The sequence below is a fragment of the Helianthus annuus genome, chromosome 4, assembly GCF_002127325.2.
Source record: "Helianthus annuus cultivar XRQ/B chromosome 4, HanXRQr2.0-SUNRISE, whole genome shotgun sequence".
Classification (NCBI taxonomy): domain Eukaryota; kingdom Viridiplantae; phylum Streptophyta; class Magnoliopsida; order Asterales; family Asteraceae; genus Helianthus; species Helianthus annuus.
In genome coordinates this window covers 184,602,329-184,625,505 of record NC_035436.2, presented here as the reverse complement: position 1 = coordinate 184,625,505, position 23,177 = coordinate 184,602,329, and the positions used below count along the sequence as shown (strand labels likewise).

The window sequence follows — 23,177 nt, the reverse complement described above, 5'->3', positions numbered from 1 at the left end:
AAACTATATGTAACACTACACAAATAACAGTCATGCATTACACACAATCACTAATCATCCAGATAACTGCACCGACAACACGTAAACCAAATTGTATAATCAGGATTGCGAAGTCAGTTGGGTGCCACATCATCCCCAACTTGAAAGGGAATTTCGTCCCGAAATTCGCCAATGATATCAGAAGTTGATTCCACCGCTCAAGCAACCGAGGATACTAGAGTTTATTCCGATCATTGTGTTACCATGTGAACTCCGGTCCACGTCTTGAGTTCCAACGAACCCTCTCACGATTGGGATTCGACTATACTAATAAACCTTGACTTTCTAGTCCATGCCAAGCTTCGTTACTATGCGTGGCTATGTGGGCCTTTAGGACCGGTCATCCATACATGGTCGTCTTCCAGTGTTTAATACACCCTATTAAAACTCAGATGAGTAGGATATCAAGGCCCGTGTGCTTCGCCTGAACCAGTTCCCTAAGGTTGCTGTATAGTGAGGTCCATATTCGTTCTATGAAGTAGTAAGCATCATCCGACCTGCCAAAGGTTGCTTCCCCATGCCCTGTATGGGTCAATCTTGAAAACTCTCTTCCTTCAGTTCTCCAGTTTAAGCAAAGCGAGTCTGATCAGGTATGTTAGAGTCGATAGCAAGCTGCAAGGCTCATGCGCGTCCAGGTTTCACGGTCGTATTCATTCAGAAGTTCCATCCAGCGATTCCATCACATGTTTAGCTCTCTTGAAACAAGAGTACACTGGATGCCCTTGTGATCGGTCTAGGTAGTGCATTTGGTACCGTACAAGTAATGTCTCCAACTTAAATCCAAGGACCATGGCTTCCACCGTAGGTCGTGACTCGTGCAGTTCTTCCTGTAAGTCCACCACGTGTGACATCTCCTTCTCATGTTGCATCAATGTGTAACTGGGACTCTGATTCGAACCATCATGGTATACCGCCAGATCATCAGTACCCTCGAATAGAAGTGATGCTCAATGCGTTGCAGGGTTGAGTTTCAAAAGCCGAAAGACGTTCTCCTGTTTTATTTCCCATGAATTCACAGCTCCCCGCCGTGCTAAAGAGGTTGAGGTTGCGCAATCTTCAAAAATTCCATGATGAATTTGCGATAGTGTCCAGTGAACCCAAGGGATTGCTGTATCCCAGAAGGAAATCAGGATTTGCATAAGTTCAATCTGAAATTTCACCTAACGATGTGGAAATAAACCAGGTAACTCTTCAGAAGACACGTCGGAAAATTCACAAATAACTGGAAGATACTCGATCTTCCTTTCTTAAAGTGGCGAATCGGTGACAAGAGCTAGTATAGCCGAGTAGCCCTTCCGTAGACACTTCTGGGTTTTCACGACTGAGACGATGCCAATAATGGCACCACTACGATGATCTTGAACAGATAAGGATTCCCCACTGGGGAGAGGGATACGCACGATTTTCTTTTTGTAGAGAATTTCTGCTTGATACATAGATAACCAAGTCCATGTCAACGACCACGTCAAAACTTACAAGAGTATTGGGAAGTAGGTCAATGTCGAACACTTGACCCATGAAATCAAGTTTACAAACAAAAGAACATGAGAAGCTTCTATCGATTTACTATCAGTTAGTTCTACTACATGCTTATTTACTAGAAGGGTGAGGGTCAGTCCTAACTAACGATTGAACCCCAGAGACACATAACTTAAATCGGCACCAAAGTCGAATAAAATAGAAGCAAAAAGATCATTCAAAGAAGACGTACCGCTTTCAGCATTACTCTTCATTGCGAGCTTCCCCAGCGCCAATAGTAAATACCCTTCCACTTGCCCCGTTCCCACCATGGTTCCCATTGTTGTTATTCCCTGCGTTGTTGTTGTTGCCAGCATTCTGGTTAAGCTGAGGGCAATCCCGCTTAAAATGACCCTCTTCACCACACTGAAAGCACCCCTTCTGATTTCCCCGATTCTGTTGTGGCTGTTGCCTCTCCTGTTGCTGTGGCTGCTGCTGCGGCTGCTTTGGAAGCCAGACCCTACAATCTTTAGCCATATGACCCACCTTGTTGCATCTATGACATACCCGGGTGCACGGTCCGCGATGGTGAAACATACACCTATCACACTTTGGTAACTTCCCCGCGTAAGAACCCTGATTTGAATTGTTGCTTTGATTCTGGTTCACAGAAGACGACTGCTAAAACTGCGGTGGATGTTGTTGTCTGCCCTTTTCTGAGATTGGCTGGCACTGGTTGCTTTGTCAGTATCGTGCCATTTGCGCTTGTTATCACTAGCAGGTGTGGTAGCTGTAGCAGTCGAGGTAGTAGCAGAAACACGTGGCGGCAAGTTGCCACGTTCGACCTCTTGGTCAGTAATCTTATGTGCCAAACGGACGATACGGGGCAGATTGTCTAGGTTTGCAGCAGTAACGTACCCCTTAACAGCTGGTGCTAAGCCCTTGAGATACAACTCAATTCGCCGAGGTGGGGGTCGAGACATGTTAGGGCACAAAGTTGCTAAATCATTAGACCTCCTAGTGTATGCTTCAATCTCAGATCCCTCCATTTTCAGATTGTAGAACTCGTTCTCCAGTTTCTGAATCTCATCACGAGGACAATACTCCTCTCGCATCAACTCCTTGAAATCATCCCAAGTAGTGGCATTCGCCATCTCAATACCCAACATCTGAACCTGGGCATTCCACCATGTAAGGGCACCATCCTCGAGTGTGCCCGTAGCATACTTCACTCTGTCCCCAGTTGGACAGTTACACATTGCAAATACCGATTCTGCCTTCTCAAACCATCGTAGGAGTCCTACAGCCCCTTCAGTCCCACTGAAGGTCTGTGGCTTACAATCCATGAACATCTTGTACGTACAAACAGGTGGAGCAGGTGGATTGTTTTGATTTGCGGGTTGACCTAAAACGTAAGAACGTACAACGCACTGGTAAGATTCGAGTATATGACACAAGGATATAAAGTAATTGGCACATATCGTACCAGCCTGGTAAGCCGCTAGGGCTTCAGCTACACGAGTGTTGATCAAGTTGGTCAGCTCAGCTTGGGTCATCGCGATGTGACCACGTCCATGTCCTCGTCCACTCATGATTCTATAGGAGAAGAGGGAAAAGGTTATGAGTCGAAATGAGGTACAGGTCAAGTATCACGTTGAAATCTACAATCTACCAAGTTTACACACAATAGGGCAGAACCCTTCTCACGCTCGTTAAGTCTCACTGGGACTTGCATGCACCTCGCGTTATTATTATGTGTGCACCCATAATAATAAGGTGATTTGCATGCTTATCTCAGTGCCTCTTAACTCGCGCTAAAAGGTTCCCCACATTCAAATAGCAAGCGAAAGGTTTTATAGGATCAAGAATCACAATAGTCGAAGGGTAGTGTCACACCAACAGATCACATAACAGGGGTTGGTAATATAAGGGCTCATGTTGTTGTGCCAAGTGTGCATTCACGTGTAATGATATACATAAGTGTACACTAGATATACTATGCAATAGTAAATGAGAAACGAACCTTGCAGTCTGGAGCTGAGTGTCATGGTCGATTTCGGTCCTGTTCGGTTATAGTCTGGTTTTATGAAAACGTTTTAAAAACCAAGTTCACTATAACCAGCGGCTCTGATACCAAACTGTCACACCCCAAAAATACCACCTAGGGAGTGTCCCTGTTAGGCGTGTGACGTACCAGCGATGAGCCACTAATCACATTGAAACCACACAAGTTTCTAAATAAAGTTCTCAATTATTAATAAAATACCATCAACATGTTTAAATGAAAACCAATATGTTCAGCGGAAGCAAATAGTAAACCAAGTTAAACTGTTTCAAAACCAAAGTATAGTTTCATGAAATCAATCACATAAATCCTCCCAGTCGACCCATGACCACTCCAGCTACTCCAGACAGCAAGTTCCCCAAATCCAAGATACCTAACGACCTGCGAGCATGCAACAAGTGTGTCAGACTACGCTGGTGAGTTCATAGTTTTTCGAAAACGTTGATTACCGAGTGTTTAGTTAATCCATTGAATTTAATTCCGAAAGTAATGTTGAAAACAATGTTGATAATACCCCAATACAAGACGGCTTCTGATTATTTTGCCCTTTCTCCAATGCTCCTATCAAAGCATTGGTCATGACTAGGTCATTAGTTCAACACCCGTCCTCCCAGGAACGGGGTGAGGTTGCCAAACCTAAGTAGCGCTACTAACTAATACCATGTTACCTTCCCAGTAACCAAACAACACGGAGGGACTTTAATGGTGATAGGAAGAGTATATTATCCAACATTCCCGTTTTTACCCAAAAGACTTATCCATCCCCGGGATACCCACTGTCCCAACCACCGGGACGCATGCTCAAGAGAGATGAACTCACCTTTGGTTTGCTCGGTAAGATTTAAGTATGTATTCACAGTTTGATCAATCCAATCCTAGCATGGTTCCAGTACCAGTTAGTTACTTACACACATAGATCACATATCTTTATTATGCAAGTATGAATAAGCTTAGCACATATAATCACACAGGTACTAGATAACATCGTGTTTAATTCCGTTTCGATCACACACCCAACCATGCAACCCATACCCTAACAATTTAAGTTGGACCAGGCTAGTGTAGACCAACAGTGCAACGACCCCAAAACCACACAAGGCCTGCCCAACCGTTGTCCTCCCCAGCCCACTACAAGACACAAATATCTCAACACTTATTATCTCATACATGATAATTGTAGTGCAGCCCAATTATTAATGACAAACCCAATACTCTAACAATTCACTTAACATATTGAGCCCAACTAATATATTACATTATATGTATGTGTGTGTCCACAGTTGTATGCGGCCCAAGGGGGTGTACTCTTATTTTCCATCCAGTTTTATATAATCACAATATTTTCCCCTACCCTTCAACAATGTAATTCAACCACACCCTTTTCTTTAGTTCAGATTAAATAACACTCACATGTAAGGGTTTCATCTTATCATTCACTTCACATAAAAATAATCATAACATCATGTGCACCTAATACTACTAATTGAATTAATTTCTTAATGGCCGACAACCTTTATAATCTGTTGATGATTATTGGACCTTTCAACTAAAAGCACATGGGCCATCTTGAGTTCTATGTTCATCATCCTCACGGCAGTAGAGGGCACGAGTTCAAAAGGGTCAACAGCATTATAATTTGACGGCTAGTGGTGGGACCTTGAACAACATCATCACCCAACATCACATCTATTGGACCACACTAAACAACTAATATATCACATCGGTTATTTAAACTTTGTGAGTTCAGTGGACTAATTTGATAGGACCAAAGATAACTAGTGGGTTTGAACAATTACTACATGGATCAGTTCTTGTTGTCATCATTGGTCAATTTGAGAGGCACACATCAAACAAGAGAATCCATAATGATCACATGCACACAAGACTTTTCTTATTTATGTCATCATGCAATTCTAGTTCCTTATTCCTACTTATTTCGGTTAGTCAAGAATTACTCATGACAATATCATTACTAGTGAGTCCGTAACATACCTCATAAGCAAACATCATTAGCACACAATTCTAAGCATCAATCATCATGCCAACAAGTAACATATTAACCATCAAAAGCACATAATCCGTAATCAAAATCACGAGTCGGTACGACCAAACATGTGTTACAAAGAGATTGATTCTAAACATAAATAGGTTTATACTAACCAAAAGAGTTAAGGTATGGCTGGATCCGGAGTGAACTTCACGAGGGGGGGGTATCTGCCGTCACAAGTCGAATTAAGAAGGAGTAGGGTTTTTGGCTTGTGTTTTACGTCTAAACTAATCAAGAAACAATTTACGTATTCATATATATGAAGGCTTGGCGGTTATCATTAATAGCCGAAGTGGGCTCAAGCCCATCCATTCAGGTCGTCCCACAAACAGGAAATGGGAATAGGGCCTGTTATGATGTGTTTTGTTGTGTTGTAGTTTGTGAGATATATCCATTTTACGTTTGTTTAATCACAGAACCAATTAATACACATGTTTACTATTAATTTATAACGCCCAAATTACACATTCCAAAATGTAATATTATCATACTATTATTTAACAAATTTCGGGCATGACCCGTTCGTAATAAGAACAATTCCCTGTAAGACTAACGTGTAATAACTTAAAATACGACGCAGCGAAAAACAAGAGCCCAAAAATTTCGTTCTTTAATAGACATATCAAACACATGAAGGTTCAAATGCGAAAAGCCATATATTCATTAAAACGGATTTATAACATTAATACTTCAAAATCTATATGAGTTACACTATGTGACCATTCTACCCCGTACAATCCTTGCTCTCAACTCGAACTAAGTCCGCTTCACTTCAATAAATGTAGAGAAAACCCAAGCGATACCTGTGGACACCACGTACAACCAAACCATTAGTCATTAACATACCATACAACATTAAACTATATAATAGAATTTCGTAGAGCATTCTATAAAGTAGTCGTGGAATTGTCCAAGCGCTTTCTTAAATACTCTTATCCAAATCCAGCTCCATTTCTTCATGAAGCCAACGATCCCATACCTACATTACATTCCAACTCGACGCACATCATTAGTAACCATAAATACTCGAACACTTTGATAACGTTCATGCATATGTCTTAAGCATTGAACATTCATTCACACATACATTCACACCTACGTACTTATTATCATACATACATACATATATGTATATATACACACTTACATATACATGCGTACCTTCATACATGCCAATGTTCCTTCCTACGCACAATCAATTAATCACGAATATATACACAAGCTTCTTTTACATGTAGGTTTATGCCGGAATGTCACATTCACAACTTTACATAGTATAGACAATCTATGATTCAACCCACGTGCCCTTTGGGTTCCTATACACATATACTTATAAAATTTCCTACACTAACATGAAACAATCCGTTCATTAACTAACCGACAACCGAATCATATAAAACTTGTTCCTAATGGTCCGGGAAGTGTTCCCCTTACATAATGACTAAAAATTCCTACCCAAGGTCTTAACCATAACGAATTTCATTACATTACGCAACATATGCACATAAAATTCGACCCGTTTAAACCCACCAATTTACTTTCGGCTTAAATACAACCTTCCTCAATAATGAGGCATTATTGGCTTTGTACTTCTGATTATTACATGTTCTTTCATGATGTTTCGTAAACATAAGTATTAAAATCTATTAAACCTACTAAAAAGTGAATCGAAATTCACTTACCTCGAGTACTCCATTAAGTGTATTTGTCACCTTGCCTTATCTTGACCCGTCATCCTCCTATGCTTGACCTCTCCTTGACACGTTCCTATTATCTCATTCCATTACATCCATTCAATAGTTAGTATACATAATCATACGCATCACTAATCACACTTCTATTCACGTGTCAATCGCTTAACGAGTTCAACATGTATCATAATACTACAATGCTAATCAATCTAACAATTTATCATTCCATCATCACAACAGTCATACATGAGCTTCTAGCATGCATAATTATGTATTTACATCATGTTCGTTATTCTTTCAAAATTCCATACTTATAATGATAACCTTTTCTAAGTTAGGCAACTTGCTTCATATGTTAAACATTTCATACCATTTCTTAACACCTTGGTTTTTACACATCCATTCCACTATTTTCTATCAACAACCCGTTTCGACCCGTTGGTGCAATTATATGCATAAACTAGTTGGTAAGTGTTTTAGACACTTAAAACAATCAAATAACTTACTAATAATTTATTAAAATCAGTAGTTCATGATTCATACAAGTGTGCATAACAATACAACTATTTTTACTGAATATATATACTAAAATTTGTGCAGCCACTTTCTGCGCAGCAGCTGTTCACGACACATTTTAACCCATTTATCTTCTGATTCAGTTCTTCATGTTCAAATATGAAATGATCTACACTCAGAGATCTTTCTAAGCATATAAAGATCGTAACAATCGGACATTCCTATGATTTTATATGATTTTTACAAAATCAGCACAGAAGCTGAAATGCTTCCAAACAGCTTGCTGTCAAAACGAATTTACTAACTTTTCATGCTGTTTTGACCCACTAAATCTCATAACCAGCCTCTTATGACCAAATATGAAATGTAATATGCGAAACAACCTTTTCAACGATATAAGGCTCGTTGTCTAACTCCTAATAGCGAATGAGATACGGCCTTTACAAGATGATTATCTAAGGCTGTCAAAAGTGACGAATTTACTAACTTTTCATGCTGTTTTGACCCACTTAATCTCATAACCAGCCTCTTATGACCAAATATGAAATGTAATATGCGAAACAACCTTTTCAACGATATAAGGCTCGTTGTCTAACTCCTAATAACGAATGAGATACGGCCTTTACAAGATGACTATCTAAGGCTGTCAAAAGTGACGAATTTACTAACTATTTTACACAAACTTTAGGCATTTTATCAAACACTTGGCGGGCGTACAACATTTTAAGCATCATGTACATGAGTTTTATGCATAACCCATTAGTAACTACAAAAACTCAATCATTCGACCAATTTCACATGATTCATACCTCCTACAACATGATTAGCTAACGATACATTAGTACATAATCATTCATTCATCAAAATTACTTAACTTATACAACTACAAGATTACCATGCTACTTGAACAAGTGGGTTTTTCCTCAAATCTTCAATACATTCAAATTCAAGCACAAGACACCTTCTATATGGTGAATCTAACATATATACATGTTCAATTTCATAAGATTTCACGGATTGACTAAAACCCACTTCATCAACTATCATTAAAACACATAATTTAACTTACTTGATAGTGAAGAACACTTAGGAGATCGATAATCTTGATACATGCATCCTAAAAACCTTCAATTCCCTTTTCAATTTGGAGATTTCTTGAGAATTAGGGTTTACCCCTTTCCCTCTGCCTTGTGCGATCGACCACACACACGCACAGTGTGTGTTGTGGTTTTATTTTTCTTTCTTTTTTTTTATAAAATTTTAGTTTACATTATGGCAATCTAGGTCCCTCAACTCTAACACATCATCATAGTTGCCACAAACTTCATTCCTTTACTTATTTATTAGACATTTAACTAAGTTTAATAACTTAGTTGTTGTACTTCATCTAATTACCCAAGGTAACCTACTAACGAATTTAATAATTCGAGTTTTGGGGTGTTACAAATCTATCCCCCTTAAAGAAGGTTTCGTCCCCGAAACCTCTTTCATTTCTTCTATAACCCATCTAGTTTTATTCTTCGTTCGTTCATTCATTCAAGTGACATTGGACGACTTACATAAGCATGTTGTGAGAAATTGCCTAATCACAGATCCCATAGTCCATAATTTGAAACTAGCATCCTGACATATTATTCATACTTATCAAGATTTCAAACTTCTTTGCGAAAACCAATCCCTAGTCATCATTATTTTATTCATTTCCGCATTCAATCTCGTTCATTCGTACACATTTAACATATCGTACTTATTCATACGGAGGTACTTTCTCAATGATAGCGTAAAATTTTTATAAACTTACCCAATCTTTCTTTACAAACATTCTAGATGTGTTACTTATTTCATCCGTTCGCATACATAACTTCCCACACATTCATCATTAAAACACGATAGTTGTCTTGAATTTCCTAGCTTCATAATCAATCTGGGGTGTTCTTAGTGTTTAATGAATGCTAGAACTGAATTAAGGACCTTAGCCTAATAAACAAACAATTTCAGCATAAGCAGATAAGGGGGACCCGTCGCCGACGGCACATGGTGCGTCGCTGACGGGCTCGGGAAGGTCCCGTCGCTAAACATTGCCCGTAGACAGACAGTTAGCGCGTCAGGTGGAGGGGTGCCGTCGCCGACGGCATAAAGGCCGTCGCCGACGGGCTCTCTGGTGTGCAGACGCTGTTTGACCAAAAATTTTTGTTCCCGGGTCTTTTTTTTTTCAACCAGAAATGGTCTCGGGCAGTCCCGAAACCTTCCCTAACATCCCATAACGTCCCAACCCAGGTTATAATAGTAATTTATCCATAACCCATTTCCGTTTTCATCTAAAAGCATAGCTCGAAATCCTTAAATCACTTACTTGCGTGGCGTTTAGAAACGAACACACTTTCACGAGAGCGTAGGTTTGAGGGATTCGAGCATCGTACCTTCATATATTAAATAATTTGCTAACCTTACTACCTTGGTGCAGTACTTGAACATGCAGCAACGAGTCGGTCCTCTTCGTCCCCATCCATACCATGTTTCGTATTGACCTCGTTTATCCGTGTGACGAGCTTTCGCTTATGAACATTCTTTCACTGACCTAGATAGGTTTATCACACTATGATATCTGCCATACTCATTATAAAATTGGGGATTATCACATTTCATTCAAGTTCATTTAAACATGATGTTTATTACTTCTCCTTGTTTACATATTACTACTTCCAAGATTCGTTTTAAAGCACTAGTGTGTTAAGCTTATTCATAACGGGTCAATACATGACCATTTCATAATATATATATATATATATATATATATATATATATATATATATATATATATATATATATATCATTCTCATTGTTTGACCCGTTCTTGACGGGTAAACACATAATCATTATTTCGTAATTCTTTAACTCATTTGGTGTACTACACTACACATTTCCTTTCTTCTCTAGCACTCTCTTGGTTTGAAACCAAATTATTTCTCAGCTTCTGCAGTTTGACTTTTCAAGGTCAACTGCCACTTATTTCTTATTATATACATGCGTATCGAAGTACACGTTTGTACTCTTTTTCAATTCAAACATGCTTACGACCTCATAGCTTCACTGTTCCAGTGTTTTCTTGCAAATTTTTACCCTTCCCGTTTTAAAGGTTAGTCATAATACTTATTTCGCTTACAACACCAACATTTTAGTTCCATTCGCTTATATACTTTCATTTCTTTTACGCATTCGAGTATCTAATTAAATGGGTAATGGCATATATTCTCATAATGAGATTCAAGCATACCACTTACGCCTCGGAAAAATCGAGTTAATTGTGTTCAACATAAATATTTCGTTCTATCCGTATAATGGGTTGAACTTCATACATTTATTATTGCATTCACGACCACCCGTTCTAAACGGATGGTGCCCTATCCTTACTCGACTTGTTCAACTTGAATCGGTCGATTTGCATAGCTTATCATAACCTTCTTTAGCATAATCAAATCCGCAAGGGATTTGCATCATTCGTATCTTTCATTCTTTGAATCCGTTTCGCAGATTCAAGCATTGCATTCACATCTTTCATCCTTGAATCCGTCTCGCGGACTCAAGCATTGCATTCATATCTTTCATCCTTGAATCCGTCTCGCGGACTCAAGCATTGCATTCATACATTGTCAATCCATACTTTCTTATGGACTCAATATTTCATTCTTATCACTTATACTTTTCACCCTTACATAGTACTCTCAACCTCCCGAGAGTCTTACTACCCATTTCACCCACACACCCAACCGCTACCAAATCCTATCGGACATACCTGTAACAATCATTACGGTCTCACGAACGTCTTATGTTTCTTGTGTACTGGCCAGGTACACAATCCACATACTAGTTTCGTGTCTTCGTGTAATCGTCACCTTATGTCCGAAGAATTAGGTTTCGGCACGTGTAACATTTTCATAACTTCGTTTCCATTATATTATTATATTTCATTAAAATTTTCCTTCACTCGATAACTTTTAGCATTACATGCACCCTTATGCAAAATTTACGTACCTGGGCAATGGTCTTATTACATGCCTTGGTGTCAGTCCGAGACCACAGTCGTGGATCATCCTCATCCAAACAACTATGCTTATCTTACACACAACATAATGTTAGTTTCTTCATAAACATACTTAAATTCATACTTACATTTGCTTCTACCTTTAGATCTTGATCGAGTCTTGGATTGTACGGGTTTCTCGTCACAAGAGCACACAGGTTTGAGTTCAAGTATTTGCCTCCTCATACTTGATTTCCCTCAAACCAGGGCTCTGATACCAACTTATAACGCCCAAATTACACATTCCAAAATGTAATATTATCATACTATTATTTAACAAAATTCGGGCATGACCCGTTCGTAATAAGAACAATTCCCTGTAAGACTAACGTGTAATAACTTAAAATACGACGCAGCGGAAAACAAGAGCCCAAAAATTTCGTTCTTTAATAGACATATCAAACACATGAAGGTTCAAATGCGAAAAGCCATATATTCATTAAAACGGATTTATAACATTAATACTTCAAAATCTATATGAGTTACACTATGTGACCATTCTACCCCGTACAATCCTTGCTCTCAACTCGAACTAAGTCCGCTTCACTTCAATAAATGTAGAGAAAACCCAAGCGATACCTGTGGACACCACGTACAACCAAACCATTAGTCATTAACATACCATACAACATTAAACTATATAATAGAATTTCGTAGAGCATTCTATAAAGTAGTCGTGGAATTGTCCAAGCGCTTTCTTAAATACTCTTATCCAAATCCAGCTCCATTTCTTCATGAAGCCGACGATCCCATACCTACATTACATTCCAACTCGACGCACATCATTAGTAACCATAAATACTCGAACACTTTGATAACGTTCATGCATATGTCTTAAGCATTGAACATTCATTCACACATACATTCACACCTACGTACTTATTATCATACATACATACATATATGTATATATACACACTTACATATACATGCGTACCTTCATACATGCCAATGTTCCTTCCTACGCACAATCAATTAATCACGAATATATACACAAGCTTCTTTTACATGTAGGTTTATGCCGGAATGTCACATTCACAACTTTACATAGTATAGACAATCTATGATTCAACCCACGTGCCCTTTGGGTTCCTATACACATATACTTATAAAATTTCCTACACTAACATGAAACAATCCGTTCATTAACTAACCGACAACCGAATCATATAAAACTTGTTCCTAATGGTCCGGGAAGTGTTCCCCTTACATAATGACTAAAAATTCCTACCCAAGGTCTTAACCATAACGAATTTCATTACATTACGCAACATATGCACATAAAATTCGACCCGTTTAAACCCACCAATTTACTTTCGGCTTAAATACAACCTTCCTCAATAATGAGGCATTATTGGCTTTGTACTTCTGATTATTACATGTTCTTTCATGATGTTTCGTAAACATAAGTATTAAAATCTATTAAACCTACTAAAAAGTGAATCGAAATTCACTTACCTCGAGTACTCCATTAAGTGTATTTGTCACCTTGCCTTATCTTGACCCGTTATCCTCCTATGCTTGACCTCTCCTTGACACGTTCCTATTATCTCATTCCATTACATCCATTCAATAGTTAGTATACATAATCATACGCATCACTAATCACACTTCTATTCACGTGTCAATCGCTTAACGAGTTCAACATGTATCATAATACTACAATGCTAATCAATCTAACAATTTATCATTCCATCATCACAACAGTCATACATGAGCTTCTAGCATGCATAATTATGTATTTACATCATGTTCGTTATTCTTTCAAAATTCCATACTTATAATGATAACCTTTTCTAAGTTAGGCAACTTGCTTCATATGTTAAACATTTCATACCATTTCTTAACACCTTGGTTTTTACACATCCATTCCACTATTTTCTATCAACAACCCGTTTCGACCCGTTGGTGCAATTATATGCATAAACTAGTTGGTAAGTGTTTTAGACACTTAAAACAATCAAATAACTTACTAATAATTTATTAAAATCAGTAGTTCATGATTCATACAAGTGTGCATAACAATACAACTATTTTTACTGAATATATATACTAAAATTTGTGCAGCCACTTTCTGCGCAGCAGCTGTTCACGACACATTTTAACCCATTTATCTTCTGATTCAGTTCTTCATGTTCAAATATGAAATGATCTACACTCAGAGATCTTTCTAAGCATATAAAGATCGTAACAATCGGACATTCCTATGATTTTATATGATTTTTACAAAATCAGCACAGAAGCTGAAATGCTTCCAAACAGCTTGCTGTCAAAACGAATTTACTAACTTTTCATGCTGTTTTGACCCACTAAATCTCATAACCAGCCTCTTATGACCAAATATGAAATGTAATATGCGAAACAACCTTTTCAACGATATAAGGCTCGTTGTCTAACTCCTAATAACGAATGAGATACGGCCTTTACAAGATGACTATCTAAGGCTGTCAAAAGTGACGAATTTACTAACTTTTCATGCTGTTTTGACCCACTTAATCTCATAACCAGCCTCTTATGACCAAATATGAAATGTAATATGCGAAACAACCTTTTCAACGATATAAGGCTCGTTGTCTAACTCCTAATAACGAATGAGATACGGCCTTTACAAGATGACTATCTAAGGCTGTCAAAAGTGACGAATTTACTAACTATTTTACACAAACTTTAGGCATTTTATCAAACACTTGGCGGGCGTACAACATTTTAAGCATCATGTACATGAGTTTTATGCATAACCCATTAGTAACTACAAAAACTCAATCATTCGACCAATTTCACATGATTCATACCTCCTACAACATGATTAGCTAACGATACATTAGTACATAATCATTCATTCATCAAAATTACTTAACTTATACAACTACAAGATTACCATGCTACTTGAACAAGTGGGTTTTTCCTCAAATCTTCAATACATTCAAATTCAAGCACAAGACACCTTCTATATGGTGAATCTAACATATATACATGTTCAATTTCATAAGATTTCACGGATTGACTAAAACCCACTTCATCAACTATCATTAAAACACATAATTTAACTTACTTGATAGTGAAGAACACTTAGGAGATCGATAATCTTGATACATGCATCCTAAAAACCTTCAATTCCCTTTTCAATTTGGAGATTTCTTGAGAATTAGGGTTTACCCCTTTCCCTCTGCCTTGTGCGATCGACCACACACACGCACAGTGTGTGTTGTGGTTTTATTTTTCTTTCTTTTTTTTTTTATTAAATTTTAGTTTACATTATGGCAATCTAGGTCCCTCAACTCTAACACATCATCATAGTTGCCACAAACTTCATTCCTTTACTTATTTATTAGACATTTAACTAAGTTTAATAACTTAGTTGTTGTACTTCATCTAATTACCCAAGGTAACCTACTAACGAATTTAATAATTCAAGTTTTGGGGTGTTACATAATTAATCATAGAACCAATTAATACACATGTTTATGAATTAATGCACAAGTGGGCCGAGTTAAATAATACACACACAAGGAACAATACATGTTGGGCTCAGGAGTTATATTTGGGCCGATAGGGTGAGTACTTGTAAAGTATAGTTATAAAGTCCAACATATACGCGACCCAAGTATTTCCAATAAATTATCTAATCAGGTTATCAAACGTTTAAGTTTAATGGGGTTACGATCACAAGATCACACGTCAGTAACCTTGAAAGTTCGGGTTGTCACAATTTTACACAAAATGCATAAAGGATTCCAACAACATTGCATAAAGGTAACCAAGCTAACAACATACCCAAAATCATCACCATCATTTTAGACAAAATGCATGTTTTACCTACATATACATAAAGGCTTCGATTAAGTTAAGTTAACCTACATATTACACAAAAGCTAAATAACTACTAGAGTAAACATCCGCTCAACTCTCCGGTGGATAATGGAAGTTGAGGACAGGCCTCCCAAACACAGAGACCACTAGGTGGACCACCAATGATGAGCTTGATAAGCTCATCGTCAGGTCAACTGTAAAAAAACCAACCGTGAACCAAATCAGACCCTAACCCTGTTTATAACATGAAAATGACTAAATCTGACCCTGATTAACTAACATTGGCCGATTATACCTGCGGTATGGCGGATGAGATAGCGGATTAGCCAACAAACAACCGGCATTTTGTAAGGTTGAAGATAGCGGAGGAGTTGTTGTCGCCGGAGGAGCAGCCTGATCGGAGGATAAGCCTGATCGCCAGAGAATCACTGATCGCCGGAGAACCCTGATGTCGCCGGAGAAGTGATCGCAGGTTCGAAGGAGGATGGTGGGAAGGTGGGTGGGGGGCGTAATTCTGCTTTGATATGTTACTTATAGGGGTGTTGTAGAGAAGAAGCTTCACAAAAATAGCAAAATCACATATTTACCCTTTGACCATCAGTTTCTTATGTTGACTGTTTAGCCAAATTAACGCCGGGGGTAAAGTTGCGACATAAGAGCAAACGTTGGGGGGTAAAATTGCAATTATTTCCTTTGGGGGGGTAGACATGCCAATCACCCCAAACCCCAGGGGGTAAAATTGCAGTTTACTCTATTATTATTGTTGTTGTTTATTTTTTTGAACGAAAAAGGTGAACCATTGATGGATCATTGGAAGTATCATTGTGCCATTAGCGGAATTATCTGATCATATTCATCTCTATTAGGCAATAGTGTCTATACACCAAACTAGAAGGAAACCAAATAAATTTGGCAAAAAAAAAAAAAAAAAAAAATCAAACTCAAAACCTAATGGTCCATAAAAGCATCCGCAATAGAGAGGTTTTTTTGACGTTTTTAAAGAGAAAGAAAGTGATGTGAAGGAGAGAGGATGTGAGGTGGAGGAGTGAGAGTGGCGATGTATATGAAGAAAAATAAGAATAAATGGAGAAAAGAAGGTTATATGAGTGTGATGTAGGAGAGATAATATTTGTTTGTGTTGTGTGAGTAGGGCAAGAGAGAGAAAGGAGAGGATTGGTTGGGATGCTCTAAAACTTATCACACCCCTCACGATTTCATTATATTATAATTATAATATAATGCAAATGCAATGAGGCATGTTTTGGGGTCAAAAAATACCCCAAAACCCAGCCCAAAGAAGCCCAAACTAAGATAAAAAGGCCTGATAATATTTATAAAAAGTTATTGAAACCCTAGATTAAAAAACTAAAATCACGAGAGGCAGGCAGGCAGGCAAGCATGTCAGAATCTGATATCGCTGATCTTTTTCCGACGATGACGTTAGAGGATACGTTGAAGAAGGAGGTGGAGGTTGAAGATGGGTTGGAGAATATTTCAGGAAAGTTAAAGGAGGAGATAGAAGAAGATGGGACTCAGGCACCGTCGAAGTTGAAGGAGGAGGTGGAAGAAGATGGGACTCAGGAGCATAATTCAGGAAAATTGAAGGAGGAGGGGAAAGATGGGAGTCGAGGAAAGTTGTTGAAGTTGAAGAAAAGGAAGAAGAAGCAGGAGGGGGAAGAAGAGGAGTGGAGGAAGTATGTGGGGATGATGAAGTCCGCGGGGATGTTTTCGGCTCAAATAAGATATCCGGATGGTCATCGGGTATGGTTGGGGACTTATAAGTCACCCAAGGCTGCTGCTTTGGCTTATGATAAAGCTGCTTTCAAGCTTTATGGTTCTCAAGCCACGCTTAATTTCCCCGATAGGATCCGCACCTCTGATCATAAAAACGACGGTCAGACCAACAAATAAAACATCATCTCAGAAAGATTATCTTCTATAATGAATGAATGAATGTTTTCTCTAAACTTAGAATTCTGACTATTAATATGCTTACTGAATGTAGTAAAGCTGTAAATGAATTTGGGGCTGGAGGTTTTCTTGATTCCATGATGCACACCACTTGTTCGATGAAATTTCTAAGTGAACTTTTTGTTCATTCAAAATGTTCTTCCTGAATTTTATCATTCCATGACTATTAAGACATAAAATAATAATAATATTTGAAAATGCATATATTTTAAAATCTGTTTCGTTTATAAGAAAGTAAATTTGGGTCCTATAACACTGTTGTATTCTCATGATAAATTCTAACGAAGGAATACCATATACCCTGGATCATTTGTATGTTTTATACCCCTACTAACTCATTTTAGTCGTAGCCCTTCAAGTTTGCTCAATGTAGTTTGGAGTCATTGTAGGCTTAAGCCGTCGGAGTCATATCTCGTAACAGTGTTGAGCAACCTTACTGATACATATTTCGGATCAAGGCATGTAACCAAGACTAAACCCACCCGTAACAACTATTTTACATAGCATTGGTACTTGCATAACCAAACCAAAAGTCACCTGAGCATCCAAACTAGAAACTGAATCACATGTTACTCTAAGAGTCATCCACATGGAAAGTCATCTTTAACGGTTGTAGGCAGCGGGTAACCCATGACAGATGACGCGATGACAGATTATGGCATCATGATATCGAATTATATTAAAGTTCAACAAAAAAAATGACGCCAGATTGATCGGCCAAAGTGGCGAACGGATGAGTTTAACTTACTAATTAGATTTATAAACTTGAAGACCATGAAATTAAGCCTAAATTCTAAACGAAGACAGATTAGTTTTTCAACAATGATCCAAATTAGATACAAATCAAATATTTAGAGATTGGAAATATAAAGGAATCATATTTAAATGATTATGGAGCGGACGAAGTTACCCTTTGCCCAAGGAAACGTGTCATGTTCGGGTGGCTTTGTACCCTTTGTAGGTTAAAGGTCCTTTGTACAATAACTCGGCACTGTTTAGTTTTGGAAACGAGGCTTATCCAAAGCCAAACTAGAATTCTCGGTTTAAAAGACAAATTGTCGATTACTAGTTTGGATTAATTGTTTCAGTAGGTTTTTATCGTCTAGGGGAAGGTTCATTGGAGAACACTAAAAAAAAGGGAACATCGGGGAACCGACTCAAACGAACTCCAATTGGACTCATTCCAGCTAGAGGTGTACAAATCGGTTAATCGGTTTTTAAAAAACCGGTTAAAAAAAAAACCGGTTTTTTTCACCCAAAATAAAAACCGGTTTTTTTAATAACCGGTTCGGTTAATAACCGGTTTTTGAGGTCCAAAACAATAACCGGTATAACCGGTTGGGACCGGTTTTTAACCGGTTTTTCCCAAAAAAACCGGTTTTTTTCCGGTTTTAACCGGTTTTTTAATAACCGGTTCGGTTAATAACCGGTTTTTGAAATCAAGAATAGTAACCGGTATAAAAACCGGCGGTTAAAAAAAACCGGTTAAAAAAAACCGGTTATAAAAAAAACCGGTTAAAAAAAAAAACCAGTTTCGGTTTTTTTTCCGGTTTCGATTCTAAAACCAGTTTTTTTGTACACCTCTAATTCCAGCGGCGTTGGAACCGGCTCGTCGAACCCTAACTAGGATCTCTTAACCCTAAACCCTAAATCTTAACTCTTAAACTCTAAACCCTAAAGCTAAAAAATAAGGCTAAAACCTAAGCTAAACCGTAAAATCTAAACTATAAACCCTAAAAACTAAACCCTAAAGGCTAAACCTAAAGCTAAACCCTAAAGCTAAACCCTAAAAGCCAAACCCTAATATATTTAGGGTTTAGGGTTATGATTTAGGGTTTAGGGTTAAGAGATCCTAGTTAGGGTTCGACGAGCCGGTGACAACGCCGCTGGAATGAGTCCAATCGGAGTTCGTTTGTGTCGGTTCCCCACTGTTCCCCACTTTTTAGTGTTCTCCAATGAAGCTCACACTTATCATCTAATTTGGTTTCATTAAGTTAATCGTTTTTTTTTCTCACCCTACTATTATTCAAAGAGACCATTAGTAACATTGTTCTTATTTTCTCATTCGTTTATTTATCCAAACATACGGCAAGTAATATAAATGTATTTATTTTATATACTATCAAATTTGTAAACATAAAAATGGAACCCACCTACCCATTTGATGAATCAAAAGCCTTCTAAACGAAACAAAAACAAAAACAAACTTGTTTTCATATTTGTGAAATAACTATCGAAATTAGACACGTAAAATTGCTATCGTTTTCATTCCATGCAACACGTACACATATTAGACAGGTAAAATTGCAACCATTCTCTTCTGATCCATCAATCAATTTCATATACATCTATATACATCTTCATTGTAATTCAATCCTTCAAAATTATAATTCAACTCTCGATAGTATACACCTATGATTGCTCTAAAATTGTTTCAATTTCGTTTTGATTAATCAGAATTACGTTTGTATTGATCAAGTTGGATTTTCACATTGACCCTAAAGAACAAAAGGGGTGTTAGAGATATAATACATTGGCTCCAAAATTTGTTTTTTTTTTTTTTTTGGTAATTTCATTATTTATTCTGAAATTCTAGCAGAGATCAGTCTGTTTTGAGAAGTGAAAGTTTGGTTGATGATTGTGGGCTGCAGGCAGACCAATGAGTTCTGGTATGATCATTCAACTTTTGAAACTTTGATCTCCTTGTATTTATTGCATAGTAACTGACATAACATATATAACTGGAAATATAAGTGTCATTGAAAAAGATCCTTTTTTGGTAATAGCATTCATAATTCATATAATGCTTGGAATTTGGGAGTGTTTTGATGTGAATTTAAACTGATTATTGTGATTTGGAGTCAAAATAGTTAGTTTTCAAGTGTGTGTGTATAGCGATTAAGATTACGATTTTCTTGTTATTTGTGGCACTTGCATTAATTGTTGGTAAGATAGATTGAGGAACCATGCTGGTGATTATGCAGGTAAAAAAGCATTAAAAGATTTACTACAGCAGAGTGATAATCGTAATTGTGCTGATTGTGGTGCACCCGACCCTAAATGGGCGTAAGTTACCAACACCGTATACAAAGCTTTAATTTATCATTTTCTTCTAATAGCTTCATGGATGCGTTTTCACATTTTATGTTATGTTGGCAAAGGCTTTGCGCACATTGTCTCTATTTGCAGTTTCAAGTCTTTTGACCCGTTGAGTTTTCAATGGTAACTTATGAAGATTACACGTAAATTGTATAAGAAGACGGGAGAAGAATGGAACGTCTTGATGGAACGAATTCATACAATAATTTAGCTTGACCTTTTTGTTTACCTTCTTCTGTGATTATTATTTATTAGTGCTTTTAGGTAAATAGGGTTTTATTGATATAATTAATCCCTTTTTCACATTATAAAATATAAATTGGTTTTGAATCTCAGGTCACCTACCATTGGAGTGTTTATATGCTTGAAATGTTGTAGTGTGCACAGAAGTCTAGGTCCAAATGTTTCAAAGGTAAGCCTTTTTTATGCATATGTACATTTATTTACCATAATCTTAACAAACTGCATCCATCCAGATATAACAGTAGACTCGGTTATGAAAACGGACTGTACATTTTGATCCTAATCATGTTCATTTTAGTTTTACTCAACCAACCCAAACAGATGTATGCAAGTTCTAACATGATACCACTTACCTCGACAGGTTTTATCAGTAACAATTGATGAATGGGCCGAAGAAGAAATTAACGCCATGGTTGAAGTCGGAGGAAATAGTTCTGCAAATTCAATTTACGAGGCCCATGTTCCTAAAGGAGTTAAACCTGGCCCAGATGCTAGCCTTGAGCACCGTACTAAGTTTATCAGGTAAACTTTGCTAGAATATTCAGACAAGCTGAACCCATTTATCACTTACAAAAATGTTGAGTGATAAATTATACCTTGTGATTTACCTCATAGGTCCAAGTATGAGTTTCAAGAGTTCTTAAATACTGGTTTGAAGATATCAAATAATGCTAAAGGTACGCTTCAAGCAAACCCATCCAAAAAGATGAGTTTTCGTGCCCCAAGTTCAAGTTCGGTACCAAAACCTGTAAGTGTACAAAATTCCAGTGGTTTCAAGTTTCGATTAATAACTTTTGTCAGCTGATTTCTGAAATTGTTCACAGGAATTACCGGAGGGAGCTATTGGACATTTAAAGATTACAATTCTTCAAGGCGCAAATCTTGTTGTTTGCGATATGCTTTCGAGTGATCCTTATGTTGTTGTTTCTCTAGGAGATCAGGTCAGTCTCTTCTCTATCTTCCAATTCTTATTTTTTAGTTCCGGACATGTATGGCATGCATACGGCATACCCTATATGATTCTTTATATAATTATGATGTTTTTAACTTTTTTTGTTCCTTGTGCTTTTCTTTTATTAGACCGCTCAAACTGCCGTTCAAAACAGCAACTTGAATCCAATTTGGAATGAAGAGCTAATGCTTTCCGTCCCTAAGGATTATGGGCCCGTTAAAGTGGTAACCCGATGCTGTTTTCTTTTTCTTTATTTCAACTTATTTTCTAGAAGTAAAATTTGGTTAATACTTCATCCATATGCCACTATAGATTAGAGTCGGTAAGATGGGAGGGTTTGGGTAAATGTGAAAACATGTTCGGTTTGAAATGGGTGTTTTATAGTCCGGGTCAAGTCGGGCTGACCCTTTTTCTTTTGTAACAAAATTTTGATTTTGACCCGTTTAAGATAAAATACAACCCAAATCAACCCATTCATAAGTAAACAGGTAGAAACTGTCACCTCTAGTTACTCTAGATTAAACTTGGGCTCAACATCAAGTTGTGTATTGTTGGTGGGTGCAGCAAGTCTATGATTATGATACATTCTCGGCTGATGATATAATGGGAGAAGCAGAAATCGACATTCAGCCAATGATGACATCAGTAATGGCATACGGTGATGCTTCAATGTTTGGGGACATGCAGATAGGAAAGTGGCTGAAATCACATGACAATGCGCTCCTAGAAGATAGCGTGGTAAATATAGTTGATGGAAAGATAAAACAAGAGGTTTCACTTCAACTGAAGAATGTACAATCTGGGATAATATATCTTGAAGTAGAGTGGATACCCCCATAACGTTAGGTGTGTCCGTTGTGTGTGTGTGTGTATAGTTCTTTTGTTATTTCATTCACATAATGTTCTCGGTTGTATGAATAACCAAAAAGAATGACACTCGTGCTCATTATTTGAGAATATTTTTTATCCTAGTATGCATTTTGCCAGACTGCATACACTCGAGCTCAAGCTGGCTTGGTTCGGCTCACTCGTTAAGTGGCTCCATGAATATCTTATGTAAAATGACATGTATAGTCTATATAACTGGTGTGGGTTGGAGCCCATTGGACAAGGCCTAAAAGTAAGCATACTCTACACCGACGTATTAAGCCAATACCGGCTACTTCTGTTTTAGTGATGCTCTTAAAACGACTTTGTAGATTTAT

At 37.6% G+C, this 23,177-nt stretch overlaps 2 protein-coding genes and 1 long non-coding RNA gene across 8 annotated transcripts; 2 read left to right on the top strand and 1 right to left on the bottom strand.

The window, feature by feature from the left end:
- Positions 1-6,200: 6,200 nt before the first annotated feature.
- LOC110937402 lies at positions 6,201-15,300 on the bottom strand. 6 transcript variants are annotated; one of them, XR_004890648.1, is made up of 5 exons: positions 14,950-15,300; positions 13,356-13,447; positions 11,849-12,652; positions 8,886-10,394; positions 6,201-7,376 (listed from the first exon to the last, which is right to left on the bottom strand). It is a non-coding gene; the product is annotated as an uncharacterized LOC110937402 (long non-coding RNA). The 6 variants fall into 6 exon arrangements; XR_002590767.2 differs by having other exon boundaries at positions 6,201-6,588; positions 7,292-7,376; positions 11,849-13,440; XR_004890647.1 differs by having other exon boundaries at positions 13,356-13,440.
- Positions 15,301-17,105: 1,805 nt separating this feature from the next.
- Positions 17,106-17,618, top strand: LOC110933959 (ethylene-responsive transcription factor RAP2-9). Its single transcript, XM_022177158.1, has one exon. The coding sequence runs from the start codon at positions 17,106-17,108 to the stop codon at positions 17,616-17,618; it is 513 nt and encodes a 170-aa protein (XP_022032850.1).
- A 2,472-nt stretch (positions 17,619-20,090) lies between these two features.
- LOC110935116 (ADP-ribosylation factor GTPase-activating protein AGD12) lies at positions 20,091-22,926 on the top strand. The gene is made up of 8 exons (XM_022177681.2): positions 20,091-20,347; positions 20,663-20,744; positions 21,114-21,189; positions 21,382-21,542; positions 21,636-21,768; positions 21,845-21,961; positions 22,101-22,196; positions 22,537-22,926. The coding sequence occupies exons 1-8, from the start codon at positions 20,338-20,340 to the stop codon at positions 22,810-22,812; spliced, it is 951 nt and encodes a 316-aa protein (XP_022033373.1). The 5' UTR covers positions 20,091-20,337; the 3' UTR covers positions 22,813-22,926.
- The last annotated feature ends 251 nt before the right edge of the window (positions 22,927-23,177 follow it).

Bases quoted from the DNA above. Each gene is read 5' to 3' on its own strand.
- LOC110933959 (XM_022177158.1), top strand. From the start codon at position 17,106: ATGTCAGAATCTGATATCGCTGATCTTTTTCCGACGATGACGTTAGAG.
- LOC110935116 (XM_022177681.2), top strand. The intron at 20,745-21,113 runs GTAAGTTACCAA...TTTGAATCTCAG, and splicing joins GCACCCGACCCTAAATGGGC to GTCACCTACCATTGGAGTGT. The intron at 21,543-21,635 runs GTAAACTTTGCT...TTTACCTCATAG, and splicing joins CACCGTACTAAGTTTATCAG to GTCCAAGTATGAGTTTCAAG.